Raw genomic sequence first — 22744 nt, 5'->3', positions numbered from 1 at the left:
TTCCACCTGTATGTTACCTATTTGAAGCTCTAGCCTACTTGTAGACTAAACCTTTAAAAACAGCTGACAGAGGCTTTACCGTTATTATAATGTCACCTTTATAAATGATGGCAAGTTAATTGCTTTAAGAAGAAAGTGTTCTATGGTGTTAATTTGCTTAATCCATTAATTAGGGTAAACATAAAAATAAGCCATATATACCAGTATGCTAGGATGAATAACAATAGAGTCCTTAGATGACGTATTCTTAATGATATGCCATCCAAAATCTTAGGAAAACTTTTAGTGCTGTAATTTTGTGATTGTGATCTAATGGGATTTTAGTGCAAGCGAAAATTACTAGGCTTATGAAATATAAATGAAAGTTCCCATAGTAGTTTCTCAAAGTATATGTGGAAGAAGTGGAAGAATGGAAGTTAATGTTGATAGACCAGTAAATAAGCACCTTTTCTCTTTTTCTTTTTTTTTTTTTCCTTCTTTCACCGTAGCTTTGGATTATATGCTTCAGCAACCATAAGTTACCAGATGCTCCTAAATTGTAACTGGCTGAAATTTTTCATATAATGTCAGAAGTTCCCAAGTTCCCTGATCCTGTTTCTTTATTTCAAATGCACCAGCAAGTATCTTCACAAGGAAACTTCTTTGACAATGTTATAAAGGTGTAGACCACCAGCTGTATATATGAGGGTTACTGGTCTTCGAAGTGGTACTAAAGGACATATGTTAGAAAAAATAGGTGCATCAATCAACAGTTTAGAATGAGATAAAAATAAGTTGAGTATCAGTATAGCAGGTTACTTTGTGATGTGTGCTAGATTTCCAAATACCGAGACAAATGTAAATGCTACCACTTGAATATTCATAAGAGGTCATCACAAAACTTGGTTGGTGATTGTTTTAAATATCAGTGTAGTTGTGATCATTTCAAAATGTCTTGTCTTCTAGAGCTATGAAGAGGAGAGGAGGAATCGGTCGGAGCTTGAGGTTCGATGCCAGCGTTTAACATTGGAACTGGCTGATACCAAGCAGATGATTCAGCAAGGTGATTATAGACAAGAGAACTATGATAAAGTAAAAAGGTAGGTATCTCTATAGTTCAAGTGTTCTACTGACATACAAAGGTTAATAGATAAACGTCAACCTTGATTGACTAGAGTTTTTAATTTGATTTTTGGCTTATGCGCACCACAGATTTTTCATTACCTCAATCTACTAACAGTTCAATTATTTCCTGTAGTATATTGCAGCGTAAGATGAACAACACTGTGAAATGTGATGCATCAAATTATCTTCCTACAAGTTTAAATTTAGAGATTTACTGTGTTTTCAGAAGCGTCTGCCAGTCTCATTGCAACTAAAGAAGTGGGAGCTGTTGGTGTCAAGCATCTTAGAACAAATACTCTTTTTTTTTCTTTTTTTCCCCTAGTTTAAAAGCAATGATCTAACAAAAGGTCCTGTGCTCTACTGTGTGGTGTCTACACAGTGAATTAAGAGGGTAGGGCCTTGGGGATTAATATTTATCAATTTAAGATATCCTTGCAACCAGAAATTTGAAAGGGCTGTTATAAGCACTCTTTGTCAGAGAACCTTAGGATTACCTTAGTGAATTGGTTTAACTGCAGGGTCTCTTTTCTTTTTAAAAATACGGATTTTAGAGTTCTAGACTATACTTTGAATGCCCATCTTATAAGCAACAATTGCAAAATAGTGAAAACAGACTTCTTATAAATACACTCATAGGTGTATATTTCACAGTCCAGCTCCCAAACTGCTTTTTCAGTGTGCTTGCAAGTGCAAGAAATCTGGCCTTTGGCACATTTGTTGGGAAATAGATTTAAAAAATGGGGATTATGAATAGCAAATACCCTGTCAGCTCCTTAGTTGCTCATACTGAATGAACTCGGGCACAGTTACTGACACAAATGACTTTGCCAGTAAGTCATTTGAAGGAAGTCTGTCTTCTTTATAGCTGTTCACAGCTATATGTACTAAACCAACTTTGGAATCTACCTGGAAGCTTGTTGCAAATAGGATGGATTGATGCTATGGTTTGCTTCCCATGTGCAACTGCATCTTAATAAGTGGATTGTAATAACTTTCATGTGAATGGCCCCAGTGTTTAACAGTGTACATTTGAAATAGTCTTGAGTTTAAAAAGGCATGAATGAACGTGCCAAAACTATATTTGAGAGAGTAGGTTGTATTCATTTGGGTAGGGCACAGACGAAGGGGAGAGCACTGTTTTGGCATGACTGCATGAGGATATTTGGGAGCATTGCAGGAGTTAATCACTTCCAGGCTCGTTTCTGCCTTTAAAAATGCTATGTCAAATCTTCTAGTTCTGGTGTACTACAAGTTATCTCAGTTTTAAAGCTATGTTATGCTTAATATAAAACTGGTTAGCTTTTTTCCAAACTGGAAGTTCATACTGGCTCATTCATTTCTCTGTTCTGACAGGGTCAGATAGAGTGGAGACAGAACTGCTTCTTTGTGCATACAGGAAGCACTCTGATTCAGGATACCAGCATCACTTTTGCAGCTGTGTCATGTATATTTTAAACATGAGAAGAGTAGTACAACCCTCTGTGGTATTAAGGGGCTGTGTGCAAGGGAGAGTAGCAACTAAGAACAAGTATACATTGCTTTCTATTTGATTAGGATGATGGGAATTAAATTGCTTTACTTTTTCATCCAACTTCAGTTTCTGCAAAAAATTCAAGAGAATGTCATGGGAAATAGCATCAAAAGCTTGATAAAACTAAAAGGATGGACAACGGTACTTGCAGTTCATTGCTAGAGGATAAATGTATAGCCCAAAGTTACACTAAAGAACCATAATCAGAGGAGGATGAAGTAATTTAGGAGAGAATTCAGGATTATTGTATTATAATTTAGGATTATTTTTTAAATACTTAGAAATGAAGACTCTTTGTTCATAAAATAAGATACTGTTGCAGGTGTTAATAACTAAAAAGGGTAAGATTGTCACTAATTCCCCTATGAGTAACTGGTTGGAAGAAGTCAATGCCGTGAACTGAAAGAAGGCTGAGAAATTACAAATGCATAGGAATCTTGTTCATTGCACTTTATGCATTTAATATTTTCACTTTATTTTAACAGTGAACGTGATGTATTTGAACATGAATTGTCAGAACTCAGAAGAAAATATGAAATATTAGAGGCGTCACATAAAGCACAAGCTAAAGAAAGAAATGATTTATCAAAAGAGGTAAACATAAAGTGCCTATTTCAGTAATTGTCTATTTCTTCACTTCGGGAATTTGATTCTTTGTCTAATTAAGTCTGTCAGGATCATGGAATGATATGAATTAGAATGGTCTTCAGGAGACCGGCTGGTCCAACCCTTCCATGCAATGCAGAGCCAGCTTAGGTCAGGTTGCTTAGGGCTTTGTCAGGTTTTGAATGTCTCCAAGGACAGAGATTCCACAGCCTTTTGGGACAATCTGTTCCAGTGTTTGTCCACGCTCTTCGTGAAAAAGGTTTTGTAAAATCTAATCAGAGTTGTTTCAGCTTTTTTCTTTTGCCTCTTGTTCTGTCACTATGCGCTTCCAAGAGTCAGGCTCTTTCTATGTGTTCCAGTTGGATAGATGAAGATAACAGTAAGACTTTCCCTATCCAGATTTCTATTTTCAAGGCTGAAGAAAACCCTGTTTCTCTCAACCCCTTGTACATCTCGTGCTACGTCCAGTCCGTGACCATCTTAGTAGAGCTCTTCTGGCTTTGGTCCAGTGTGTTGATGTGTGCCTTTATGGGGAATATAGAATGGGACATGGCACACCCAATACAGTCTAACAAGCACTGAATACAGAGTGATAACAATCTTCTTCAACCTATTGGCTGCATTGTTGCTGATACAGCCTAGTAGGCACTTGGCCTTCTTTGCTGTCAGGGCACACTTCTGGCTCATGTTTAGTTTGTTCAACTTGTATTTACCTTGCTAATCCATATTATCCAGTTTATATCGTCATTCACTAGTTATCAGATGGTTTGTAGTTCAGTGCAACTTCGATGCAAAAATAAGACTTTTTTTAAGCTGTGTTTCTGAATAGAAATCTTTCTAGGAAGCACTGAAACGAATAGAAAAATAATCGCTTGGTTGTTTTGAATTAATTTGTAAATTTATTTTTTAATGTGATACAGAAGGGGCACTGCATGAAGAAGGTTTTTCTTGAGTTCTGTACTGGCCCAGGCAACAATCAAATGGCGCATCTTTGTGTGTTATGATTTGTCTGCTGGGTAAATGAGACCCGTTACACCTGAGGGAATTCAGGGGAGATGATTGTTTCTTAATGTCTCTGTAGAACAGTGTTACAGATAAAATAGTGGGTATAACTATCACTTTAAAGATAGTACTCCTCTGCCTGATTTTACAGGTAGCCATAGAGATACTCTGAAACACTAGGGAAGAAACTGAGTTTCTATTAGAAAATATCTTTTATATTCTCCTCTCTTCTGTCAGTCTGAAGGCTTTGTTGGGCTGTTTATTCATCAGTGTTCTAGCATTGTAAGAGAACATCAAAATGCAGGTTTGTTGTCAACAAATAACAATGGCAAAAAAGTCATATACATCATGTTTGTGCGTATGCATCAAGTACTGCAGTGTAGCAGCAGCAATGCCTTTTTTTCATGAACTTTATACTGAATTAATCTGAGAAGGAGTAAAAGTAGCACTACTTTAAACTGAACTACCACTTCTAGCTGTGTGATTACTTGGATCTCCTGGAACATCTGTGGTGGTTTTTGTGTATGCTGATACAGTATCACAAATTATGGATTGGAAGAGCATACAACTGTGTTTGCACAGTATTTATTCCAGGGAAGGAGGAGTTGGAGGGGTAGCAACTCCTACTTCAAATAGTAATGCATGCTGTCTGTGTTCATTGGGAATATATGTATAACCTGTTACTTGGAAAGAGGGGCCACTTGTGTTTTTTTTTTCTTAAATAAAACAAAGTATAGGGCAGGCATTAATACCTCACCCTCTGTGATTCTTAGCAAGCAGGCAAAGGGAGAGAAGCATGCTTCTAAGAGCTCTCTTTCTTTTTTTGGTACGAATTTTCAACTGTTTAACTAGTTGTTCCATGTCCTTGACTTGATTGTACCCCTTAAATAACCTTTAGTCCTTTCATCACTCAGGAAGAGGGAATTCTATCTAAAGCACGTACATGATGTCTTTATAGCTTTGGGGAACATATTTCTGATAAGTTATTAATTTATCATTCTTTGAACTTGGTCTGTGGCATCCTCAGGAGCTTAAATGGCAAAATTATTTAAGGTGATAAAACTGCATTTTGCTATGATGAGTAATGAGTTGGGCCACTCTGCACAAGTGCCATTATGCTGTGTGGCTGTTCTCTGACACTGTTCACCTTGAAGAGATGGAAACTACTCTCTCCCACAGTGCTTTCTTCTTGGATTAGTAAAGATGACTGATCTGGTGATTGGGAGGGCTGTTAGAGACTTGCAAGATACTCATGTTTCTACTTTAGCATCAGTTCAGCCCTCTGTAGCAACATCATGCTAAATAAAAGTCAAACCAAGGCATGCAGAACCTTCTTTGCCCTTGGTGCTAGCCTGAAACATTACCCTGTCAACAATCATCATGATGTAGTACAGCCCAGAACTAGCGGTTTCACTATTTCATTACAGAACAATAATCACTCTGGTGCCCTTAAACTTTTCACTTCTGTTTCTGAGAATGTTGTAGCCAGTATGATGACAGGTTGGCACCAAGACTTGACATTCAGTTGAGTTGACTGTTTAGTACTATCACTAATCAATACTATTTAGATACTGAAGTAGATTAAAGACACTCTCTCTTCCAGGTGCCAAGTACCAGAAATCATGAAAACTAATAAAATTATAATTTTACGAACGTCTTCTTTCAGCATAAAGTTTCACCAATTTATGTTAAACATAAGTGTAAATATAGGGTTTTGGTTCAGGTGATTTCAAAGAAGAGAGTTAAAATGAAATCAAAAGTATGTGTACATAGGTTAAATACTTATCTTGAAGTTCCTGTTAAGTGTTCTTTTTAATGCCTTTTATAGCTGGCAACCATACAGCAATCCCTTAACCTGTTGCAAAAAGATAAAGATTATCTTAATCGCCAAAACATGGAGCTTAGTGTTCGCTGTGCACATGAAGAAGATCGTCTTGAAAGACTTCAGATTCAGCTGGAGGATGCCAAAAAAGCTAGGGAAGAAATGTATGAAAAATATGTTGCATCCAGGTAAGTTACTGTGTGTTCATTTCTATCAGTAGACAAAGTTAGTTAACTGTTTTCCCTTGTTTCTTGCACAAATCCTGTTTTAATAAAGAAACCTTAACTTTCAGAAAGCTAGTCCGTATTTGTGTAACTAGAAACAGAACACTTCTGTTGGGTCTCAATGTGTATCATGAAACTTTTTTACACCTTTGATATTAGACCATAGCAGTGAAGATGTCAGCATTAAAATTTTATGGCAGCTGTTCTCTTAGGTGTATATAGACATTTACAGAGCTAACTGTAGTTAATTACAAAAGAGAGAAAAAACTCTTTAAAGTGCATACGTTACATATCTCCACCCTCCCTGCCCCAAATGACATTTGTTAAAAACAGGAGTTGTCTGTTGTTGTCTGAAAGACAAAATAAATTATTATTGCAGAATAAAATATATTTAATTTTCACAAATGTTTAAAATAGGATATCGTATGTTTCATATCAGCTGTTAGAGCTATCAGTCTTTCATATCTCAAGTTTGAATAGATTCCCTAAATGTAGCCTTGAGAAATAAGTCAATCTTTGTATGCTATTTGCAATGGTAAGTAGTGCCAAATCTTCATGCTATTTTAATTGGTATAGATATATGTACGTACGGGATGTTGAACAGGAAACACTATGCTGTTTACCTACATGTCTTGCTACATATGTACTGCTATACTATAAAATTTCAAACCATATTTAGGTTTTTCAAATTCATGGTTATCCATTTCATGTTATTTCGCTACATCTAGATGCAAAAAAAAAACCCATTTCAATATAGATCCCAAAATTACATGAAATATTTTCCTGCATGTACTTCATTAGTAGTTAGTACTGTCCTTAAAAAAATGCATGTATATGGAATTAATGAGCTTAGAGTATGAAATAGGTCCATCTTCTCTTCAACTGCTTCCTTCTGTTTGAATTGAGAAGACAGAACTGCAAAAAGCATCTATAAATCTCGTGTCCTGTATAACTAAGATGAAATATACTAACGTGACTCTCTTCTAATGCAACTTTGAAATACAAATTGTTATCTAAATGGAAATGGAAGAGCACTCGACTGAAATTATCAGCCGTGGAATTCCAGCCCATATTGCTTATCATCAGAAGTGTTTTTTATACTATTTTTCCTTTCAATGCAGTCACTTAAACTTTTTAAAATTTGTTTTACATGTATATCTCAGAACTTAATTCACCTGGAACTTCTGCATTTTACATATATTTTTAAGACTTGCTTTTAAATGGGGTTTTAAAAAATCATGTAGATCTGAGCAGTCTTCCTCTAGGAATAGTCTTGTAAGCGGTGACTCTTGTAGATAGATTTTTATTTCTAGAAAATGACTGTGAAATCCTTATCCTGTAATAGTGACGTAGAGACACTTTTACAGAGCTGTATCCATTTGAGGAACCTGGACAGAGATGTATATAGCTCGCCTCTACCACAGTTGGGGATACTGTGCTACCCTACCTCCCTGTTGTCTGGGATATTGGAGGTGTCCTGCATTTTGATAGCAACTAAAGAGAAATTCTGTGACTCTTACTTTGCCTTTAGAGATCTTGATAGTGTCACTGAGATTCTATATTGTTACCAAATCCCTCTCTTGACATCCTTGGTATTGGAGACTCTTCATGATGATAATTTTCATAGGACAGTTATTAATTGTGATGAATAATGCAGGTACGTCTGCTCTCCTCTAGATACCATTATTGTCTTTTGCAGCGTAGCAGAGAAAACAGTGTATTGAGCAGCATGTGTAGGACTGCACGCCACTTGGGCAGCCTAGGTTGTATTGAAGGTTCTGTGCTGTTCTGCTGCTGAACTTTGGATAAGTCATTTCATAGTGTAAAAATGTAATGGAAAATTATGCTAATGTAAGATTTCTTTTGTAAAATGGGGGTAATGGTATCCTTTTGTAAAGTTCTTTAAAACCTGCGTGTGATCTGCAATAGTGGAGAAGCTGTCCCTTCTTTACATTTGTCCATGCACGTGTACACACTTTGTGTGCATCTTGTGAGACTGCATCCCACATTGGGGTTCCTGTCTATTCAGCAGTTTAAACCATCCATCTCTCAGGTCAAATATCTATGGTATTAGGTTTCTTAGAGAGCTGTACAGAGTACTGTTTATTTATCAGGTAAGTTAGAGAGGTACAAAAGTAGAGCAGGAGAAGACTGTACCAACTAATGGCCATTCTACAGGCCTCAGGGCTACATCAGTTTGGATAATAAGCTTCTGTTTGCTACATTTTGAAACATTTGAGGCTTTTTATTGCTCACTTTGCGTCTGGATGTCTTTTGGTCGCTGTAGTTCAGGAATGAATATGGTAACAAAGCCAAGTATCTTTTTTAGGAGTGAAGAATAATTCACCTTCTGGTCACCATCAGAACTGCTGGCATTGGGGTACTGTAGTTAGAAAATCACAGACTGTAGGAAACTGAGGGATTAACCTGGAGTTATTTTAAAAAAGACACACTTCAAAATAGGTTGAGATTGTGGCAAGATGAATGGCAGCAGCTCATAGCTACGGTTCTTGGGAGTCAATATGTAAGCACAGACCAACGCAAAAGATTTCCCTTTATATGTTTAATCTTAAAACACAAACCACAGTTGCATTGAGATGCTCAGATCACATTTATTTTATTCACAGTACAAATCTTTATGAATAACAGGCCTGTAAAGAAGCTCATTAAAGCCTGCAGCCTGAAGACGGTGAAACAACTTAGTAAAGCAAAAAAGCTTTTAATTACTGCTCAAGCAAAAGACTATAACAGCGGATCAGGAATAAAAATCACAAATGGTAGTCCTTTGTTTCAGCAGCAATTTGATGTTTATTAAAAGGCATTGCTTATTTTAGTCATCATAAAGATAAGCGTCACTTTGAACTGTCTTCTGGTGACATCACTGGGTGTTCAAGCCTTTTGCAGATTCTCCTAATTTTTTCAGTGAATCTTCCTTACTTTTAACAGACTTACTATGGGAGGGAAGGTGTAATTTCTGCAGTGACAGGAATTTCTTTTTGGCAAGTAGTAATGGTAATAGCAAATTGTGTAAGTACCAAGAAAACGGTATGCTCGTTGATTCTGCACGTAAGAATTGTATCCTGAGGTCCTGATCTTCAGCATTCTTTCACTGAAATTCAGTGTCTCAATAAAAAGGAAACAGGCAAACCTGGACAGAAAGCATTGTGGCACTTAAATATTTTGGGGCTTTTAGTTAATGTGAAAGAGTGTTTGGCCAGCTCAAGTCCCAATTTTTAAAAATTATGGGGTATCATACAGTTGGAAATTAGGAGAAATCTAAAAAATGTTACAGTTGTAAATGCATATCTCTTCATAAACATCCTTTTATTTCCAAACCTGTAATTTCTACCAGTTGCTTCACTGCTGATTGATTATTCTTGAACATTAACTAGATGTTATAAAATTGTAACATTCCTTAGCTGTTAAGTACTTACAACATAACTCTTTTTTTTTTCTTGTAGTTTAGTAGGAGACGCTCTTTATGAGATTCCCTACAGTCTGTCATGAGCTTTAAAAGTTAAAAAATATGTCAATATTACTCTGAAATGAAAGTCTTTTATCCTGGAATCCTCTGATATCTGCTCCTTAAAAGCTTATGTATTTTAATTAACTTATATGTCACATAGACAGGATAAATTTCCAAATCTTGTCGGCTTTTGACTTCACAAATCTCCACAGCATGTAATCTTCAATGTTTCTTGTGATGGTTTTTTCCCCCACCATGTGAGGTGCAAATAGTACACAACAGAGTCTTGTAGTAGCATGGCAGAATTGTAAGTTAGCAAGCTAATCAACCCTTACGCAGTGATGAAGAAGCTAGAAAGCTTTGGAAAGGGAGGAATTAATTTAATTTTTTTGAAGTGGTTAATTAATATAAACACTATGTAGGGGCTGACAAAGAATTTATTGAAGAATGTTAAGCCTAATGTTTCATGATTAGGACTAGTGATGAGATGAGGAATAATGGTTTTAAACTGCAAGGGGGGAGATTTAGATTCAATATTAAGAAGAAATTCTTTCCTGTGAGGGTGGTGAGACACTGGAACAGGTTTCCCAGAGAAGCTGTGGATGCCCCATCCCTGGAGGTGTTCAAGGCCAGGCTGGATGGGGCTTTGAGCAACCTGCTCTAGTGGGAGGTGTCCCTGCCCATGGCAGAGGGGTTGGGACTCAATGGTCTTTAAGGTCCCTTCCAACCTGAACCATATGATTAATCAATGTCAAACTATTTAAAAAAAAAAAAATAAAGTATGCAGAAAGCTTTTATTTATTTCCAATTAAGTATTAATTATTTGTGATTGATTTTTCACTTAATTTGCATAACAATGTAGGGTAATATGTATTTCAAGCCATTTGGAAGGGAATTCAATAAGAATTTAAAATCAAGAAGTTCTCTGCTGTACTTTTACATCTGTACCTGAAGTTTTGATAGTTTGGCCAGTGGAATTAATTTTAAATTCCCATGTTGTGTGCTTGTTTATTTACAGAGACCACTATAAAACAGAATATGAAAAAAAACTGCATGAAGAGTTGGAACAAATAAGATTGAAAACAAATCAAGAAATTGAGCAACTAAGAAGCACTTCAAAAGAGATGTATGAACGTGAAAACAGGTAGATAAGATGCAGACAATGACCTAATGAGGACAAAAATGACCAAGTAATGTTTTGTGCTTAGGTATAATCCTAGTTGACTGGCTGTTGAGAGGTGGTGAAATGTGAGAATTTGTAAGAATTTAAGTTCAGTTATAAAACTGATGAGAATCTTTTAAAAACTAAAATGAAATGATACATGTACAGTAAATATATGGGGCTATACTTATTATTAAATGATCAACATACAACATTTTTAATGAAATGTATTACTAAAATTCATGTTCTAGATAAACAGTGGTTTCAAGTTTGTTCAGATGTATATTGTTAGTTAATACAAAATGCATTGTCCATACAGAATGGCAGGTAAACCAATCTTGAAACTGTGCCAGGAAACCAGAAGATAAGTTGTTGATGGAGAAAGAAATGCAGAAAAAATGAAGGAAAACAAGACTTATGCCTTTCTAAAATAAATCTGTTTGAGATCGTTTACAGCTTTGTGATTAAAAAAACCATTGATTTCTTGTTAATTATTATGAAGTCCTCTTTTGAAGAAGATTTTACTCCTGCAAAGACTTGCATATTGAATTTTGTATGTGTGTCATCTTGTTGAATTCCATGGAATTAGATGCAGGGTTAGGCACATACATAGGCCTTTAGGGATCTAAGGATTTGGACTTGTGCACTGGATTTCTTTTTGAGCTTGTTTTTTGCCCCTCATATCCCTTTAAAAGGGAGGAGTGCTTAATAATTCATTATAACTTCATTGTAGGTGTCCTGAAAGTGTCTTGTGTGGAGAAGGAAATGACTGTACTAAAAAGATATTTGTGGCATCAGCATCTGTTCCTCTAATAGGTAGTTTTGTTACTGCTCAGAAGAGTGAAAAAAGAACATGACTCCTGCTGTCTGTCTTCCAGTTAACTGAAAGGTTCTAATTAAAAAAATTACATCATAGTGTAGTTTTGCAAGTGTAAAATACACACACGCATACATACATCCACACCACTTCCTGTATGCCAATCTATTTTGAATTACAAAGTATGAATTTAAACCTCCACTGTTGGTGGAGATTTGACAAGGGTCTGTATATCATTGAGAAAGCTACTGAAGGATATTTCATTTGTATCTGGAACCAATTTACAGGACTTTTGTTCCTCATTTTGAAATAATTACTCCTGAAATGTAAATCCCTTAGATTTGACTTCATATTTTGCATTAAAAGGATTTTTAGCCTAGGCTCTTTTTATGAAATACTAAAAAGCTTTAGGCAGTGGAAAAGGCAGTGCTTCTCATTCTGAGGTGCCCCTCAATGGCGAGAGAACCCCAAATTGGGAGCAAAGTGGTTTTGCAATGAAGTTGTGTGATAAGATGCTGCTTGTGACTGAAAATAAAGTTAAGATGCTGGTTTCATCTTCAGGCTCAAAGCACACAATATTATTACAGCTAAGCTAATATTCTGTTGTTCACACTCCTTACCACTTTGCCAAGCCCAATGTGCCTGATGTTTCCCTTGAATTAATAATCACTTATTTTACACTTAAATTAATCAGTTCAAGAAGCTAAAATGACGGGGTGAGGGGGAGAACCATTAAAAAGGTGATGCTTTCAGTCTTAATTTATTCAGGACCAGTTTCACTTGCTTAGTTGTAGCAAGCATTGGTTATGTTTGCCTTAGCAAGCACGGGTGAGTTCATGGGGCACGTGAATGTCTGTGTGAGGTTTGACTTTGGATTAGCTGTAATCTGTTCCCACAGGTCAAACACAATTTAGTAGTTTTGAGCATGTTTCGCGCTCTCCCTGAGCACGTCTTCGGGCTTGGTTCAGTCTGACTAGAATCCAGTTTGGGCATTCTGGAATAGTTTAGGGATGTGAACTGAAGTGCACTAAATGGCAGTTGCTAAGAGGTTTATTTGAAAAGCTAATATAGATCACAGAATCACAGAATCTTCTAGGTTGGAAGGGACCTTAAAGATCATCTTGTCCAACCGTCAACCTAACTGACAAAAATAGACCCCCGCACAACAAACAAGGAGCATCATCACTAAACCATACCTCCCAGCACTTCATCAACCCATCTTTTGAACTCCTCCAGGGATGGTGCCTCAACCACCTCCCTGGGCAGCCCATTCCAATGTCTGATAACCCTTTCAGTGAAAATTTTTTTCCTAATATCCAGCCTGAACCTCCCCTGGCATAACTTGAGGCCATTTCCTCTTGTCCTGTTGCCTGTGACTTGAGAAAAGAGACCGACCCCCACCTCTCTACACCTTCCTTTCAGGTAGTGATAGAGAGCAATAAGGGCTCCCCTCAGCCTCCTCTTCTCCAGGCTGAATAACCCCAGTTTTCTCAGCCTCTCCTCATAAGACTTATTCTCCAGACCCCTCACCAGCTTTGTCTCCCTTGTGTTTCTGTTTCCACTCCTCTGCCCTCATCCCACCTGGTTTTTTTCCACCCATACCTGTTTATGAATATGCAGTATTCCAGTCCTATTTTAGAAGGGTACTTTCACTTGTAGGATAGACTTGCTAGATTCCTGGTGGTCCATACGGCCTGTATGTGCAGCCATCAGGTAGGTGCTTTACCTCTTTTAAAATCAATCACACAATCTGAAAATTTCTCGATTGTGTTTCCCAGCTCTGTTGAAAACATTTCAACAGAAGTTACATCACATCTGTGAGTGTCATCTTGTTGTTTGAGCAGTGCCTCACTTGTGTCCTTTTCCCCTCTACTGCATTTTCAACTGATTAGCTATTCAGTTAAGCAGGATAGTTTATTCTCACTGTATGACTCCTACCATTTAATTTTTATCTCCTTTCTAACATTGCACTTCTACTCTGAGACATAATATGCTTGATCTTATTGCTGTTAACAGAATTTATTACCGTGTATTTTTATTTCGGTATGAGATGTAAAGAATCTGCTCTCAAGATCAGTCCCTGAATTTCATTGGTAAATTCTGTTGCCCAGAAACTCAATTTCTAAAGAAAATTTTGCTATCTTTCTTTCATAGTCAGTTAACTGTTAATATGATTCTGTCAGTTCTTCATAAGTGACTATTTCCTATTCATATGAATTACTTTGAGTTCAGAAAAGTATTACTTACATTTCCTTAGTCTAGAAAATAGTCTTTCATACAAAAATTGTATACATTTAGTGTGGCTAAAATGACCTAGGTTAACACTTAATGGGCTTAACAATTTTCCATTTATCTCTATATTGTGACTTTTCTCTTTTCTCCAAAATTTGCCCGAGACTGTAATTTCACTTTTCTTTAAGTCAAAAAGTTCCTGTGGGGGAAGAGGAAAGAAACAACTTCAGTGGGAAGAGCTTTTTTGCATCTACGTTAACGGTCTAGTTCAGATGAGGAGTGCAGTTTTGAAGTGAAACCCCTGGTCATTGCTGCTTGCCACGTTTTTCCTTGCCTCACTGCTTGTGCTTTGATTTGTGGTATCATGCTCACGTTTGTAGCACATGACCAGGATTCCTTTCAGATGAAATGAAATTGAAAGGAGTTTCTAAGATCATCTAATATATTCCAAATGCTGGTGGGTGTTCTGGCCACAGGAGCAAAGCAGAAGTAGCTTAAAGTAAAATCCTCGAAAATGGTCATTCTGGAGGTGTCTGGTCCTCAGCAACCACTGTTTGCTTTGCAGGTTGGCTGTTACTGTTGCATGAAATAATTGGAGGTACAGTTTATAAACACCATCTAAGCAGTATTTCCACAGTTCACTTAATTGCAGTGTTATGCTACAGGCAGACTACAGATTAACAGACTATTAATACCTATATCCTATTTTCGACACAAATACTGTGTGTATCATTTTTCATATTTTCATTTGTGTCAGTGGAAGAGGAGTGAAATAGCTTGCAAGTCTTGACTGATTCTTGGTTTAAAAAATGTGTAGATTGAGTGCAATAAAATGTGTGAATTTATAGTTCTGTGCAGATCAAAAAATATTCCAGCAATGGAAGCCAGAAAGAGACACCAATGATATGCAATAACATATATATTGAACTCACTAGCTAATTAGTTGTATCTGGAAGTAGGAATTCTATGCCTAGCTAATTTTTTCCTGCTCTATCACAAATGCTATGAATCATCTCAGGTAGGAGGACAGCATTCCCCTAATTATCGGTGAAGTACCAAGCAAAATTCCTGGAATTTTTTTAGTTCCCACAACAAATAAGTCATTTGCAGTTCTAGTATTCTAGAATTACTTATATATTTCTACGTATGAATAGGTGGTTTGATCACTGTTTTTAGAATTTCAGAATTGGAAACTTTGCTGGGATATATGAAAGTAATCTGAAATAAAGCCTCTGTAATTAATAGGCATATAGATAGACAGAACCTTCTATCCTTCTTTGAGAACTGAAGGAGGTGATATTGAAGTTAAGATCAGTTAGTAGTAATCCGTGAAGCAAAACAGTCTTTTTCCTAACATGTTCTTGACAGATTTTTTGTTTCCTTCAGAAATTTGAGAGAAGCAAGAGATAATGCTGTCGCTGAAAAAGAAAGAGCAGTTATTGCTGAAAAGGATGCTTTAAGAAAATATGATCAACTCTTAGAACAGTAAGTATCTTTTAAAATGCATATAAAAAAATGCATATAAAGGTATATTTGTATATAAGGAGTTTTATATAGGAGGAGTGACTACTTTGGCATTTTGCTTATAAAGAATAAATTGAATTACAAACATTTTGTTTAAATGACATTACAGATTTAATTCAAGTAGTAAACTTTCTCTTTTACTGGTGCAGTAACAATATGAAAGTCTGATTATTCTCCTACAATCCTGTAAAGACAAGCAAACAAAATTATGCATCTCCATTAGTTACAATGTGGATTTCATACTGGACAGTAGTAGTGGTCAAACTCTGAAGCTGTTCTCTTTTTTTTTTTTTTTTTTTCTGTAGTTGAAAGTACAAAATTATGTTGTATGATGACTTCAATTAATAGTTCTTTTTTAAAGTGTGGCTAGAGAGCAGTGGTCATGAACAGTTATGCTTGCTGCATGCTGCTTTTTGTACTGCCCTCTCTTCTCAGTGTTTGATATTCCATGTAGAAAATGTAGTATCTATACAAACATACAGTTCTATTCATATGGAGAAGGAAACTATGATTGATTTTCTGCCTGTTTACAAACAGGCTTACTCTGCTGCTCTGCAGCACCTTGTCTTCACTTTTTGTAAATTTAGAATATTAGGTACAGTAAATTATGGGGTAATTTAATACTATGGACAGTAATCAAAGCTGTTCAGGGTAAGTTTGTCATGTGTCCTTAATTTTGGACTTGGTTCATTGTTTAATCCTCACCTTTTTTTTTTTCTAAAATGAAAACGTCAGTTTATTAACCAGCTGTGCCACCTAGTCATCTACTCCCAGTACTTGATGTGAACTGTTTTTGCTTGGAATTGTTTTTAATTACAACTAGTAAACAGCTAAAATGTTAGCTTAAGCATAGGTACAATGTAATTAAAGCTTTTAATTCTTGTGTGTAACTCCAAAATTGCAGTGTTGATATTACTGAAGAAATAGCATTGCCTCAGCATAGCCACAGAGGACTGAAAAAAATGTCTGTGCTAACTGGTGGTGTGAAACACCAGGGGTAGTTCTAGAATAAACAAGATGGGTCAGAGGACTTGATATCCAGAATGGATCTCAGGGCTTCGACTGCAGATTAATTCTAGTTCAGGCTGAATGGGCCCAAGGGTACTGAATGCCTTCTAGGGGTTGGAGTGTGTTGTAGGTGTTCTTGGATTCTCAGAAAGGAATTCAGCTAGCTAGGTTGGTGCTGGTCTCTTCTCACAGGTAATTAGTGACAGAACGAGAGGGAATGGCTTCAAGCTCCAACAGGGTAGGTTTAGATTGAACATTAGGAAAGAATTTTTCACCGAAAGAGTGGTTGGGCATTGGAACAGGCTGCCCAGGGAGGTGGTGGAGTCACCATCCCTGGCTGTGTTTAAGGGCCATTTAGATACAGTGCTAAGGGACATGGTGTAGGGGAGGACTTTGTAGAGTAGGGTAGATGGTTGGACTCGATGATCCCAAGGGTCTCTTCCAACCTCAATGATTCTATGATTCTAGTGAACTCCGAGATGATGGCTTCACAATGCAAATCAAATGAAAGCAGATTAAGTGGGGACAACCAGAAAACTTGGTTAAAAAACTGAACCCCTGAGTCCAAATAAAACGCGAATGTGAGTCAACAAGGTGTTTCTGATGAGACTCCTACCTTTCACTGTGATAAGACTTACTATGACATGTGGGGAGTTCATATCTAACTGGAAACTCTTCTGGAAAGTAGAACTGGTGTATGATAATTTGAGTATGCACAATTTCTTGTTTTTAAGGAAAATTCTTACTATATTTATTTTTAAACTTAAGAAGCCTGGAGAAAATACTTTTCTATTCTGCTGTATTTTTGTTTGTATAATATGCCATTTATTTTCATATTGTTGCTTTTTTGAGGAGGGAAGTTCCCCTGCAATCAGAAACATAGGAAGAAGATTTTAAAATGCAGTCTTTAGATGTTGGGGGGTGGAGAGGAAATAAGCCATTTTCTATTATCTTGTCTGATACACTCATGGCTCTGTCCTCCTGTCGCTTTTTCTAGTGATAAGCTCTGCAATTAAGTAAAACTCTCCTTTCTTATATAAATATAAGTTAACAAGTTGATTAATACTGCTTTTTGGGGTTCAAAGAAGTAGATTGCTCCTCAGAAGATGATGCTTTTCAGACAAAAAAATAATTCTGCTTGGGAAAATGGAAAACTTATGCTTTCATTCTTTAAATGTAAGTCTCTCTTTAAAACTACTTCCCTTCTAACTGCAGTACAGGTGTCAAGACCGTGACTTCCACATTCCAGATCATCTACCTAAATGAACTGTGAGCTAACAAACTGGCATGATGAGATTTAAGTTAAGGCATTTATTCAAAGACTCCAAATTCTGAATTTACTGTGGATTGACATGTGGCAGTTCTGTGGAACAAAGACATTTTCTAATATCGCCAGAAGCCCCTGAGATAAAAGAGGAATAGCTGTGTTGTCCAATTCTATATTTAAGTGATTATAACAGCTAGTTCTACTTTAGTGAAAACAAGGTGACTCATCCTAGTTACCAGTGGTACCATAATCTGTATAAACAAACATGTTTGAAAGCTTCAAGAGTATGTGGAATGTTGACTGGCCTGAATGGTGGTTAAACAAAGCCCCTGGCAAATCTTGTGATCAGAAGTGTAACTAATATCCAATTTTCTAGTCAAGTGCAGTTATTTTCATTTTTCTTACTGATGTTTGTAATAGCTTTTTGTAAACAGCTGTTTACAAATGCCAAGAAAATACCAAAGGGATAATGGTCATGAAAGAGTTATATTAAGAAAGAATCTGCTATTTCAACCTCAAAGTAGATCACTGTGTTGTCAGGATGTAAGTTTTGTTGCTATCTTTGCTATTCTACAGCTGTAAATTCTGTGTGAGAATCCATGTTTCATTTACCTGTGACAACGAAAAAAAACTTAACTGATTTAGTATTTTGGATTAAGTTGTGGTCAGTGTCACACATGTTCTAAAAAAATTAGAAACCTGTGACAACGAAAAAAAACTTAACTGATTTGGTATTTTGGATTAAGTTGTGGTCAATGTCGCACATGTTCTAAAAAAATTAGAAACATTTTCACTCTGGTTTAAATTGCTGGTAATGTGACTAAGACCTTTTTCTAATTTTAAAGCTGTATTGCCTTAATTGAAAGTGTCTCAGGGTTGAATGAGGAGAGCAATTCTATAATCGCTCCGTCATCTGCTACGTATTAAAGTGTGAAGTGTAGAAACTAAGTATGTTCCAACTTTTCCTTCTTTTGAATATTCCTCGAGTGTTATTTTCACACTATCGATTGTTAATCGGTTACTCGCTTCTCCTTGACAAAAAAACCCCAACCTAACAAAACAGCACTGAAAAGTAGGACAAGTGCATGCTGGATTTCTGTAGTGGTTTTTTTCCTGCTGGTTAGATTTTCTAGTTTCACAGAAGGTGCAACATGAAACTGGAGTGGTTCCTTTGTTCAAAGTAGACTCCAAGGTCTAATATGGGGTAAACTCATACAAGAGCACCTCACCTTAGGGGATGCCTACAAGAGCCATCTCTTAGATTGTTCACTTCCTTTAAACCTTAAGGAGTATAATTTCTTTTTCCAGGACTGTACAACTCAGCTCTGTTAGTGGAAACTGGTTTAAGAATTACAGAATTCCTGAGAACACAAGGGAAACAGATAGATGCAGTGATTTTACTAAATCTTATTTTTCCTTAGTGACAAAAAAAAAAAATCTGCACTGTGTTACAGCTGATTGCTGCTCACATGATGTACTCAAGGTGATTTTTCTTTTCCTGTCTTTGTAATGATAAAATGAAGGGAAGCAACATAGGTATGCAGTAAACAGAAAAAGAATATTCAAGCAAATTGTGCTATGGCAATATTGTTCCTTCAACTTTGCAGTGGGCACTATCCATTAAAATACCTCAGTTTTGTAAAAACTAATGGGAGGTTTAAATTCCTGTCTGTTTCTATGAGGTAAATGGATAATTTTAAGTACATACTTTTTTTTTTCCTTACTATTTGAATATGCACGGATGATAAAAGGGCATTTTTAAACAATTTTTTGGGGGATGGATGATGGCTACAAAAAATAGTTTAGAGCCTTAGGTTTGTTCTATAAAGATCTCAAAGGATTTTTGGATTAATGTTTAAGCATTTCTAGGTTGATGTATATAGCTCAGCTATTTAAAACTATTAGATATGTAATGGATAATCTGCTACAGGTGAAGATATCTTTATAAGTATTTTTAGTGTTTCTATTTAGAAATGCCTTTCTCAAATAAAAAGCAGAATGGAATAAAAGTTATTGACATTTAATGATAACAATTGTCTGTGCTTCATAGGCCTAAAAAAGGATGCAAAAAATTCTCTGTATGTTTCTGTTTACCTATTTAACATTTTCTTCCCAGTTAGCTGTAAGCAGTGTATACATTTTGGAAACTTCTTTTAGTCTGTCCATTAATTATAATTTGAATCTCTTTTTTACTGCTATTTTCTTTGTTCTTCGTAATTGTGGTACTTTTTAGAATTCATTTGGAGGTGAGATTAATGCTATCTGGTTCTAGTCATTTATCTTAAACTTTATAGGTTATGGAGAGAGTTGATCAATCCTGTTCATAAAATGAGTGTTTAAATTAGTTGAAATTAAGAACCCTATATCTTCTTATTAATTGCAGACAAGCCTAGAGGACTATCTTAGATGAGAAGATAATTGGATAAATTTACTGAATAAATAAATGTTCTACTTTGCATTTAGATTTACTGATACATATGCAGGAATCTTATTATTAGATTAGTATTTACAACATCATACATTCATTGTTAATAGATACATTAAAATTAATAATTTGCCCTTTCTATTAGCTTGTTTTTATAATCTGGATGTTGCTGACTGCAATGACTGGATTCTAATCTTAAAATGATTAAGTCAATGTATTTGTATGCTGGACTTATTGCTAATATTTAAACAAAGACCTATTATCTCTTTGAGAACATTTGTATAAAATGAGGATTTAAATATAAATAAAAAAAAAATCCATGCTGAAAACCTAGGGCCAAAATATTTCTTTACCAAAGCTGCCATAACCCTGTATTAAAAACTATTGTCATAGCCTTTTACTCCCTAGCAAGGCTGCTGCTTTTGTATATGAAGGACTTTGTAATCTCATGAGTTGAAGAGCTATGCAGATCTTGAGAATTACTACTACTTTAAATCTTCAGTTTCAATTAATGACATCAGTGTTTTCTAACATACTTTTTTGGTGATAATAATTTGCTGCTGCTGTATTCATTTATGAATTCTTTAGTATGAAGTGCATATGTAATTTTGATAACACTTAGCCTTTCTATTGGAATAAAGAATGAGCCCTTTACTGTCATTGTTAGACCTTGTCCAGATTTCAGCCCTGGCCAATGCAGTTACTACACTTTTCCCATAAAAACGACCATCATCTTGTTCTCCTGATGAAAACATTATGTACGAGTTGCAGCTAAAAGGGTGAAGTTCCACAAATATCATGGAAATTGCTGAAAGACACCCTCTTGGAAGTTCAGAATCAATGCAAAGAGGGCAGTGAAAGGACCAGGAATGATAGTATGATGAAGAAGCAGAGAAGTTGTCCATTTCCCAGGTGACTGGGCCTAAATTGTTTCTAAGCTGTAGAAGCAGCACTGAAATTCGTAACAAAAGCAATTCTATACATCCTGTACTTCTGAAATTACTGAGGAGGCTCCTACTCTTTTTCCATTTTCTTCTGAGGATTTGTTTATTTAGAGTTTACATCTTAATGGATGATTCTAAGCTGTATTTTAATAAACAGAAGGTGAAAATCTAATTAACTAATTCGATGAAATAGCTGAGCAGTAGACTGCACACTTGCTAGGGCATGCCTAGTTGTCTTTGGTTGTTCTCTAATAAGGATCTCAAAATCTTCCGTTCTTAGCTAAGATAGCGCTTTTCCAGAATGAATGCTTTAAGTGCTGCAGCCAGTCACCTCATAACTGCAACTGTCTTCATGTTGTAGCATTATCAATGTCAAGACTCATAAGAATGGTAAATTAGGCTTATGGCTGACCTTTCTGAGCTTCATTACATCTGGAACGCAGGCTTTGAAGTTTGTTCTCTTAGTGTGCAAGGAATGTTCAATGGTTATATTTATAGCTCTAGAAATCTTTTTATTTAAGTTCCTCTTGCCCCAGCTCCTAAGAAATCATTCTCACAAAATATTATTAGCCTCTGAAGGATGCTTTGGGAAATCTGTAATATGAACATATCCTCATATCATAAAGATTTTCCTTAGGCCTTGATGTTCTCATTTTACCTGTTCATTTCCTGTTCAAAGCCAAAATGCTTTAATCTTAAAACACTATTAGTAAAGGCAAAATGTTAAAATTCTATGATGGCTATTATGCTCGGTACCTAAGAGGCTATTTACTCTTTTAAGTCCATAGGTTTTTTGTTAGCTTGGAAAGGCTGAAAATCTATCAGTGCCCTTTGAGAAGAACTTTGAAAGCAGTTATAAATTCCTTCAAAGAGGCATTATATGATATAAGGGTGCTGTTGCTTAGTCTTTATGTAGTTCTTGAATTATAGGGTTGAAACTTCCACTGCAGTCCATGATTTGCTATGACTGTTAGTATCCCTAATGTATATACACACTTTGGTGATTCGCTACACACAGCTTCTAATTAATGATGAGCACTAACAGAACCAAATAGGGGTCCTTTGGAACTCATTACCAAATGATATTTTGGGTGCTAAAAGTTTACATGAGTTCAAAGAAAGACTGAAAAAGCTCAGAGATAAATTTGAGAATTACTTAATGAGTAGAAACCACATCCAATTCAGGGAATCCTTGAGCTAGAAATAGTTGAACACTAGTGGGAGAGGATTAGGGAGAAATACAATCTATGCAGAGGTTTTTCTTGCTCTTCTCAGAACATATACTTTTGGCTACAGTTGGAGATGGGATTATCAGCCTACGTGGGCCTTTTGTCTAATACCCTACAGTTATTCGTGTAGAACAGAATAGAAGCTGTGAAACACTGGAAAACTTCTCAACCTGTTTACTGCATGTGCTTTGTGTCTCTGTGAAAAGTCTAGGCTGGAAGTATTAACAATATATAAATGAAAGCGTTTTTCTGAAGGTGAAGTTGACGTGATTTTTATTTTCTTATTTTAAAGATTTTTACATGTGTCAGGTTATCTATGCAAATAATATTTATTTCTGGAACATTTCTAACCATCTGAGCCTGAAAGAATACGTTTGTGTG

General features: G+C 36.0%; 1 protein-coding gene across 1 annotated transcript in view; it reads left to right on the top strand.

The window, feature by feature from the left end:
* Positions 1–22744, top strand: part of PIBF1 (progesterone immunomodulatory binding factor 1) — a 135882-nt gene that overhangs the window by 33519 nt on the left and 79619 nt on the right. The window contains exon 10 of the mRNA XM_014966146.1: positions 15353–15451. Within this exon, the coding sequence (XP_014821632.1) occupies positions 15353–15451 (99 nt within the window). The remainder of the gene's footprint in view (positions 1–15352; positions 15452–22744) is intronic.

The sequence above is a fragment of the Calidris pugnax genome, unplaced genomic scaffold (assembly GCF_001431845.1).
Source record: "Calidris pugnax isolate Ruff unplaced genomic scaffold, ASM143184v1 scaffold20, whole genome shotgun sequence".
Taxonomy (NCBI): Eukaryota; Metazoa; Chordata; class Aves; order Charadriiformes; family Scolopacidae; genus Calidris; species Calidris pugnax.
Note: the sequence above shows the minus strand (reverse complement) of the source record. Positions and strands in the feature narration are given on the sequence as shown.